Below are 9262 nucleotides of genomic sequence, written 5' to 3'. Positions count from 1 at the left end.
AACAAAAAGATATAACAAAATTTATTATTGCACGCACAAGTGTAGCCTGATGGTTGCAACCCTCTTGCATTAGGAGAGGTTATCCTTCTCAAGAGGTATTTCCAAATGTTTGACATGGATACCTTCTTCAATATTTTGATGCACCCCACATTCACACGTGAAAGGGAAAAAGTACGTTGGTTGTTTTTGTTCTTGCTAAGATGCTTAATTAAATACTGTGTCTTAAATCATTAAGACAAACGTTCAGAAGAAAATCCAAATTGCCTGGGTACGTAGCTGAAGGCTTGCCACTGAGAACCTTGAATTCCTTGCTTAGTTCAAGGTCCAAATAGAAGGTGTCCACGGCCTCACGGAACCAACGAACAAAGTGAAGAACTTGATCATTCAACAAGGTTCTTTCCTTTTACACAAAATGACACACCAAGCCAAACTACTAATGAACATGCATAGAAAATACTAATACTATAACAATTCTCACTCTTATTACTCAAAATAATATATAATTCCCCCCAGGAGCTGAAGCCAACATCACAACAACAGGACAATCAGTCGGACTCATTATTCTTTCTTCTTGCAGAGAGATTTCCTCAGCCTGCAATATCCATGCATAAACTTTGGCTGGGGGGGGTGAAATGTCAACCGAACCGAGCAGACTCGGAGGAGAAGCAGATGAACCAAACCGAGTTGTCTCGGAGTGGTTTAGAGCTAAACGGCTAGTTTTTTTTTTTTTTGGCTGAAATAAACGGCTAGTTTTCAGAGCAGAGAAAAGCATGCTAAAAAGTTCTTTACGGAGGGAGGACTGGAAGTCTTCTTTGCCAATCCAGTCCAAATCTCGTCGATACCCCGTTTCTAGAACATGGGCGGCGAACTCGAGGGGGATGCCGAGTTCACCAAGTTAAGAATTCTGTTCCAATAGTTCTCGTCCTCGTCCCCTTCCTCCCCATCCTCTTCCGCGCAGCTGCCACCCTCCGCATTGTAATTAGAGTCCCCACACCCATCCGAAGAATTCCGGTCATCGGAATTCTCCAGCATGCCAGGGAACCCTGCATCGAATTCCCCACCGGAAGACTCCGGGAGCCACGAGGAGGAGTCCCCACCAAAGATCGACGTGGTGTCCATCGAAAAGCTGGCGAAGCTATCCATCCTATGATCTTTGGTGTCCGGCATTCGAAGTGGCTGCCTCTCGAAGCACTTCCACTCCAGATCTTGCTCCTCTTCCAATTCCTGACCTGGTCCTTCATGGCACGTTGTGGAATTGGCATCCATTACCCCGCTGCTTGCGATCGGCAGGGCGTTCTCCGAGAAGCTCCCGGTGGATGTTGGCGACTCGAGATCGATCCTTCCGCCTGGATTTCCAGTGGTGGGTTTGCTGGACCAGGCTCCTTGCCATGCCCGGAGGGCATCAAGAGGCGGCGCCGGGGGAGCCACCGAGTCGCTGCCTGGCGGCGGAGGAGGAGGCGGAGGGGCAGAGGAAGAGGGTGACTGCGGTTGGAAAGGCGGGGTGGCACGAAGTCTGGATTCCCGGACGAGGCGGGCCTCGGCTTCGAGGCGGGCGCTCTCCCACTGAGCCATGTGGCTGAGGTTGGCGGCGCTCCTGGGCTGGCCGTCGCAGGAGCTGAGAGCGTCGCTCTTAGGCTTGTGGGTCACCGGATCGATCCCCATCTTGGCCAGCCGCTTCTTGAGATGGGTGTTCCAGTAGTTCTTGATCTCATTGTCAGTTCGCTTGGGTAGATGGGTGGCTATTGCGGACCACCTGAAGCAATTAAAGAAAGGAAGTCGAACTCCTCTGAATGAAATTTTTTAAATTAAAACACAGAACTATCATGGAGAAAGATGCATGGCTTCACTTAGGTTTGAACTAAAATAATTGATGTTATTTCAGTGACAAACATCCAGATCTTTTACGCGTTAATTCGCAGCTTAAAACTGATATAGAACTGTACTGATCCATCAAGCTTTGTGAGGGGGGGATGTGATGCAGATGCATGCACTGGTGTTGCTGGCAATTAATCGCAGCCGTGGTCACCTGTTTCCAAGAAGAGCATGAAGCTGAATGATGGTCTGCTCTTCCTGCATGCTGAACTTCCCCCTCTTGATATCAGGCCTTAGATAATTTGTCCACCTCAATCTGCAGCTCTTCCCACACCTCTGAAGTCCTGGCCGTGTGGAAAAGAAGAGTTAGTTCAACTCGAATGATTACAATAATCCGCTAGCGCTTATATTTGCATCACAACCACAAGAAACACCCCAAAGGGCACTCCACTCACCGGCTTTCGCAGGCAATGCTCGCCAGCTCCCATGGCCGTGCTCCTCGATGCAGGCCAGGAGCTTCTGGTCCTCCTCCGGTGTCCACGGCCCTTTCTTCAGGCCTTCCTTCTCGCAGCATGGCGATCGGCCCATCCGAGATCCTCCTCTCACCCACGAGGCTCTCAAGGTCTTAAGAGACCTTTAACTCTATAGCAGCGGCATGCAAGAAGAAGAGATTCTTATCAAAGCAACGACATTTCAGTGAGTCCGGCGAGTTTATGTGTGAAATATAAAATGGCACAGAAAGTGACACAGGAGTGCAAGGATAAATAGAGAGAGAGAGACGGGCAGGGAAGGAAGAAAGGTCAGCAACATAAATGGCAAAGATATAAATTTTCTTGGAGTGGCCATGACCAAGCTGCCCTTCTGGTAGTTAAAGAGCTACCAGCCAGAATTACTCTAATTTCACGATCAAGGTTCTTTGAATTCCCCATGGTCTCCACTCTCTAAGGTTAGATTGAGACATCTTCAGGCAAAGGCATCAGCTGACCAGATATTCAACTCCATTGTTGTTTCACAAACGGGCCGGCTCGTGGGCGTCGGGTTTGTGAGAGCGGCTGCTCTTGTTTGATGGTGCACGGAGCCATAGTGATACAGATCATGCACAGCCCAAGATATTTAGATTTCACTGTATGCTTCGGTCTGAGCAGCAAACAAAAATGATCTAATTATTGTCACAATTCAGGACCTCATTCAAAATGGCCAGTCAGAAGGTATTAGTTGGGTTCTTTGATCCTGTATAAGAACCCAAGATCTATCCAGCGAATAACCGATGTGGGACTAAATACACGCCTACACGGATCCTCACATACTCTCTTCGTTCAAGTTCTGACGTTCTCGTCAGGCTAAAAGTTCAAATCCATTCAAATCTAATCACAAACACTATGTTCGGCTCGTACGTAATCAGCCCCAATGGATCCGTGCTACAGTGTCTCCTAGTCCATATAAGTTATGAGCTGAGTTCGCTCTGATAATATTTGTCACAACCTATAATCTCACCTAAAATGGCTAGCCAGAAGGTATTATTTGGATTTCTTGATCCTGTATAAGTACCCAAGATCTATCCAGCGAATAACTAATATGGGACTAAATACACGTATGTACGGATCTCATAATTATATCTAAGAATTTAGCTGGTCTTGTAAATTGGCAGAATCGGGTCCTTCATGAGAAGATAACAATGTGACATCCACTCTTATCCAGATGAGAGTTATGGAGGCCTTCCGCTTTTTTTACTTTTTGGGTACGATAGGGACCATTCAAACGACCCGCACCAACCCACGCGAATTGGCATAGACTAATTTATCCATGCTATATCAGTTACATGCGATACGACACTTTTGCCCTTGCCGGTTCAATGAGGACATCTTTCTCGCTCTATGGGGAATGGTTTAGGGTTATTGGGCGAGGGCTATTCCTTGCTGCCTTATTTGTGTTACTCTGAGAGAGAGAGAGAGAGAGAGAGAGAGAGAGAGAGAGAGAGAGAGAGAGAGCAATGTAACTTATTTAGAATGATTGGCACCCTCACAGGTCATCGGAAATTTGCTGCTGCAGCTTGATGGTAATGTTTATAGACTTCAAAATATTGGTTATGTAAATCAGAAGGGATATCCTGAGCGCTGTGTTTCATTTGCTTACATGCACAAAGACATGATCTGTGGTATCTCAAACCAGTGGGAGTCCTAGTTAGAATTGGGAATGGCACAAAGGGAGAGAAATTGGAGCACCAGCATGCATGGGTAGGGACTTTGAAAAGTGGGGTTGAGGACTGACGCGTCGTTAAAACTTACCATTCCATCTCTCTCTCAATAAGAGAAACTACATCCTAACAGACCTGCAGTAGATTAAATATGTTACGCTGCATGCGCTGCAAATTTTAGTCATCACCATTCTAGAACAAAATTTCTAACTTGAGCCAACTACCCTCAATTCACTGCAGGAAATCTGAGCTTTTTCAATGTTTTTTTTCCGATGCTAGCGAGAAGCAACGAGAAATTTTGGTTCAGTGCCAAACCTTACCAACGCTTCTAAAAAGCGTCGGTAAATCTTAAGAATCGACGACGCTTAAAAACGTCGTCGCCCATCTCCTTAGTCTCGATCGATGCCCTATCTGCCCTGTGCCAACATCAATCTCTCCTCTTCTCCGCCTCATCAATCTCTCATTCACCACCTCTCGTCTCCTCTCCTCTCCTCCTTCCTTCGGCGCCGACATCAATCCACCACCTCCCCCCGCTCTCTCACCTCCATCCCGAGTCCCGATCGGCATGCTCCGCTCCGCTTCTCCACCGCCATCGATCTCGCCCTCGTCTAAGGTAGGTCTCCTCCTCCTTCTCCTCTTTTTAAAGCGTTGTTGGAGCGATATCTAGGGTTTTGGGAGAGTTTCGGCAACAAATCTTCCGGTGGTAATGGGAAGGGGGAAAGCTTCTCCTTCGTATGCAGCGAGTCTGGCGCCAACACTATGAGGACCCCGGCCTCCGCCGCTGCTAGGAGAGGTAGAGCTCTGCAACCGGTGAAGATGGGTATCCGATTTATCTTCTTAGAGCAGGTGAAATTTCTTTCGATCATCCCCATCTCGTCGACCTCTTCCCTCTTGCCCTAAATCTAGGTCTAAGTTTTTTCTTGGATCCGATCGCAGGACGGACCTAGCATGGTGGGCGGAGATCCGACGGTGCTCGTGGATGATGGGTCTCTATTCGGATGCTAGATGCTTCTCGGCAGGTTCTTTCCTTTTTTTTTTCTCTTCTTTTACTTCCGTTTTCCACTTTCTTCCCTTCTCAGATGCTAGATGCTAGATGGTGGCCTTAGGATCTCCACTTTTTTGGCATGGAAGCCGAGGTTAGGACGGCCACTGAGAGATCGAGCTCCGATGTGTCTTCGTCTTCATCCTCGCGCCGGCGGCTTGTCTACTGAAGAAAATAATTTTTTTAAAAAAAATTTAAGGCTAAAGCGACGCTTTTAAGCGTTCCTAGAAAGTGTCGCTAAAAACTAACATTTTACAATGCATTTTAAAAGTGTCGGAAAAAACTTTTTCCACTCAGGTATCGCCGACACTTCGGCGATGCTTTGAGTAGCTTCGGGCGGATCTTTACCGATGTTTATAAGCGTCGGTAAAGAACGTAAAAAACGTCGGAAAAGATTACTTTTTCTATAGTGAATAGTGATTAGTTGGTTGGAACCCTGTTATATATCTCAGTACTTCTAGCTTGTTAGGATAATAAGGATTTTGTGGCAATATAAAAATTGCTGAGAACAAGCATATGGGTGATAGAATTTATGTTAAGAAAAATAGAAAAGTTCTGAGCGGACAAAAGGAGGAAGGCACGAAATAAGGAAGACACATGCTAATATTGTGTGCAGTACTCACGCAGCGTGGAAAGGGACTCAAAAGGCTCGACATCATGCATACTTTTCCACGAGGGAGACAGGGGGGGTCGCCCTCCTTAACTCCCTATGATCCGTTGGCCAGCTCCCCCGCTTCTGCACCCTCGCGCTCTCTCTCTCTCTATTTATATATTTCAAAATCCATGAACTGGTTTCATTAACTTATAAAAAAGTAAATAAGCAGCATGAATGTGGTTTCCTTACCCAAATACAAGATCTCGAAGGTGAACTTACTGTGTTGCAGCGTAGATTAAATTTATTTGCTGCGTAGATTAAATACCTCAATGACTACGAGTGCAAAAACCACCTCGCAATAAAGAAAGATGCAGCCACTAGAATATATATATATAACCCTCCTTGTGGACATTGGAATGGAAATCTCATCTGCTAGGTGAAAGAAACTAAATGAGATTCTTTGACAAAGAAAGACAATTTCAATTCCTAGGGACTATGAAAACTACCTGTGGCACCATAAGTCCATTAATTAATTAATGCTGGAGCCATTGTTCTGTCCTTATCCCAGTTCCACTCCTGTACATCTAACTCGGGTGCTAACACCGAAGGACTTTGAACAAATGATTTTTCTCCTCCAAAACCAAACGAACTTGAAAAAAGCGGAGAGAGAACAAGACCTGTTTTTCAGTAATCTCTTCGCTAACCTACTTCAAGGCACCTCAGGCCTAATTAAATAGGCTTTCTTATTTATAAGATACTTTAAACAAGTTGATTTTTTGATCATTATCTTTCAGAATAGTCAAAGTTAACCTTGGTTTAGATTCGTCAGGCCGAGCTAAAGCATCTTAAATAGCCATACAACTGCTAAGGATTGTCTGAGCTTGGTTAGTTGGTTTGAAATGCTTTAGTTTCTTAGGACTCGAGCTACTGATAACCTAATCGTGGCCACCATGGACCAACACCAAATCACCAATTAGAGATCTTAGGTAGAACTAAACTTTCAAACAAAACAAACCACGCCTTCATGAAAGATGCCTTCAAATAACACGTACCTGCTACTTAAATGAACCATAAGAATATATTTCTTGCCTTTGGACCCTCAGTTTAGTTCTGAGTTCAAACAAATGTTTTTCTTTTCTTTTCTTTTCTTTTTTTATGAGAGAGAGGGGAATTATGACTCCACTGTACTTTCTGGCGAGTATGAAGCAACTGGGAAAGAGCAACTAAACTTCAGAAGCTAGCCAGAATGCACCCTCCTTTTTAACAGAAATTAGATCGAACGTTGGAGGGTGGGGAGTCCCACAATTGTACAATAGACAATAGAAAGAATTATTTTGAAATGGACTAAAACAGCCATTTTCGATGAGAAAGTTGACACAAGTTGGTTTTAGGACTGCCCCCTTTTCTTGGTTGAATAGTCTGAGCTTGAATCCATGACATTGGTCTACGCATGCAGTATGGGACCTTTACATCAAGACCCTCATTTATTTGGGGTGAGGGAAGACCAAAATGAGATCGATCGACATGGTCATTCCACCTTCGTTGTTGTGGGAAAGGCACCGATCCGGATACCAAAACAAATATAAAAAAAATATGGTATTGCGCGGTGTTAATATTGGGTTGAAGCTTGGAATGACAACCCGTCCGTAAATTTGGTATTAAATGGCATCGTGAAGGACCATCCTTAAATTTGGATGGGGCTCAATGAATTAAGGGCCATCTTGCCCCAAGTTTTACGCAGTAGTCAAGACTAGAGAGTGATGGTGGCCTCCGCCTAAGAGCAGGCTACTTAACCTCGAAATTGGTACGTGGCAGGCCACCTATTTTGCTGCTAGTTAGAATCATACAATCGAATCATGAGCGGGTAAACACCATGATCGATCATCTGCAACGCTGCTACGTACGTACTATGCAATAAATAGAGAAAGCAGCCCAAAACGTAACCCTCCTCGCACAAAAAGATTGACGAGATCTAGGAGGGTAATATAACTTGTCTCCCCCCCCCCCCCCCCCCCCCAAAAAAAAAAAAAAAAAAACATTTTTTTATGAATAGCCATAATATTTTATATAATTTTTATATTAATTTAAAAAAATTATTAAGTAAATTGATAGTCATTGGCTCCATCGATCGGATTATAACTTCTAGTTCCTATTAATTGGAATTTTTACACTCATCTGAAATTTCAAAATTTTTTTTATTTTTTAGTCCCTTATAGTTATACATATCTATTTTCTTTTATAAACCGTAATTATGTACATGCAGATATAAATGTGTGTAAGAATAACATAGTTGTATGCATGGAGAATATAACTATGTATAAATATTAGTATAAGTATGTACAATATAAATATAAGTATATATAATGTGTGCAAGACTAAAAATTAAATAATAATGATCTAAGTACTGCATGTTAGAATGCGATCCAAAAAAAGAACCGGATGTAAAGTTCTCCAAATTTATTTTTGTAAAACTTGATAACTAGTCAATGAAATATAGGAAGCTTGTTGTATTTAGATGATTGTGTGAAGCTTGCTGTGATTGAGATGGTTGCATGTGGAGGCATGGTGATTTGCCATCCATTTTTCCTCGCGTTAATCACATACTCATGCCCAAGTAGAAATAATTGAAATGAGGAGGGGAGAATTAAGAGAGAGAGAGAGAGAGAGAGAGAGAGACCTGGGGAATCCTCCGTACTGTGCTGGCGATCGAGCTGTTCCCAAGAAACAACATCCAAATGGTGTTCGAATTATCAGCCAAGTCTCTGGCGACTCGTCAACATGCTTCCATCTATCGCCAATGTATCGAATAAAGCATGCATGGATGGACATGCAATCCATGAATCCCTTTTCAGACAGAATTGGAGGCGTTTGGTGGTACTCTTTCTGAATGGTGACACACTTTCTCTTAGCTTCGTCAACCATCTACCACCAATACATCCTCTCGGTCCATAACATCGTCTGTGTATGTAATGATTATCGAACTAACATCATGGGTTAGAAGCTTTTGATTTCATGAAACCAATTCAAGTGGCATGGTCAAGTGTGAACTTCTAGGAGATCTTCGGGGGAGTCGTGTCATGGAACTGAGAATTAAATAGAGGGAGGCATTATTAGACCTGCCACCTAACAGAGAGGCATCATCTACTACTTCTTCTTCCTGCCACCTAAATGCGACCCAATTTATTAAGCAAACAGCAGAGAGCCACGATCACCTGTTCCTGTCCAACAGACGGCCCTCTTTGCCATTGGAGAGAATTCCAATCACAAACGTACGTGGAGAGCACCCTTACAGGCTGCAGCTTTTCTTTTGTCAAGTCGCGGTCCATTTACAGAGAAGATAATGTGGTTTCATTTGAGGATGAAAAGGAGATGTTGTTCTCCCACTGGTAAGGATATATTCTATAGTCAATGATGTTTCATGAAGTGACAGGGAAATATTATCAAAAAAGCTGCTAAACTTATGTGTAACTTAATTGCTCTAAGTAAAATGTTTTTACTAGAGCGCTACTTCTTTACTCGCATAGCTCTGGATCAGGCAATAAATAACCAAATGTGGTGTTAGCAAATTGAGCTTGGTGTAGCTGTAAATATGCAATGAGCCACATTTGCAAGACAATAT

The 9262-nt window shown here is 43.7% G+C and overlaps 1 protein-coding gene across 1 annotated transcript; it reads right to left on the bottom strand.

The window, feature by feature from the left end:
• Nucleotides 1-352: 352 nt before the first annotated feature.
• LOC103716377 (transcription factor MYB106-like) lies at nt 353-2639 on the bottom strand. Its single transcript, XM_008804346.6, has 3 exons — nt 2268-2639; nt 2027-2156; nt 353-1753 (listed from the first exon to the last, which is right to left on the bottom strand). The coding sequence occupies exons 1-3, from the start codon at nt 2398-2400 to the stop codon at nt 850-852; spliced, it is 1167 nt and encodes a 388-aa protein (XP_008802568.1). The 5' UTR covers nt 2401-2639; the 3' UTR covers nt 353-849.
• Nucleotides 2640-9262: the final 6623 nt, after the last annotated feature.

The sequence above is a fragment of the Phoenix dactylifera genome, chromosome 15, assembly GCF_051530095.1.
Source record: "Phoenix dactylifera cultivar Ajwa chromosome 15, Ajwa_hap1_PhDact_Kaust_v1.1, whole genome shotgun sequence".
Lineage (NCBI taxonomy): Eukaryota > Viridiplantae > Streptophyta > Magnoliopsida > Arecales > Arecaceae > Phoenix > Phoenix dactylifera.
This window is presented reverse-complemented; position numbering and strand designations above follow the sequence as displayed.

What these genes read in the sequence shown, in the direction of transcription:
- LOC103716377 (XM_008804346.6), bottom strand. Translation starts at nt 2,400, where the DNA reads ATGGGCCGATCGCCATGCTGCGAGAAGGAAGGCCTGAAGAAAGGGCCG. An exon ending in AGCATTGCCTGCGAAAGCCG is followed by an intron (nt 2,157 to 2,267) that starts GTGAGTGGAGTG and finishes CCACACGGCCAG; the next exon opens with GACTTCAGAGGTGTGGGAAG. An exon ending in CATGCTCTTCTTGGAAACAG is followed by an intron (nt 1,754 to 2,026) that starts GTGACCACGGCT and finishes TAATTGCTTCAG; the next exon opens with GTGGTCCGCAATAGCCACCC.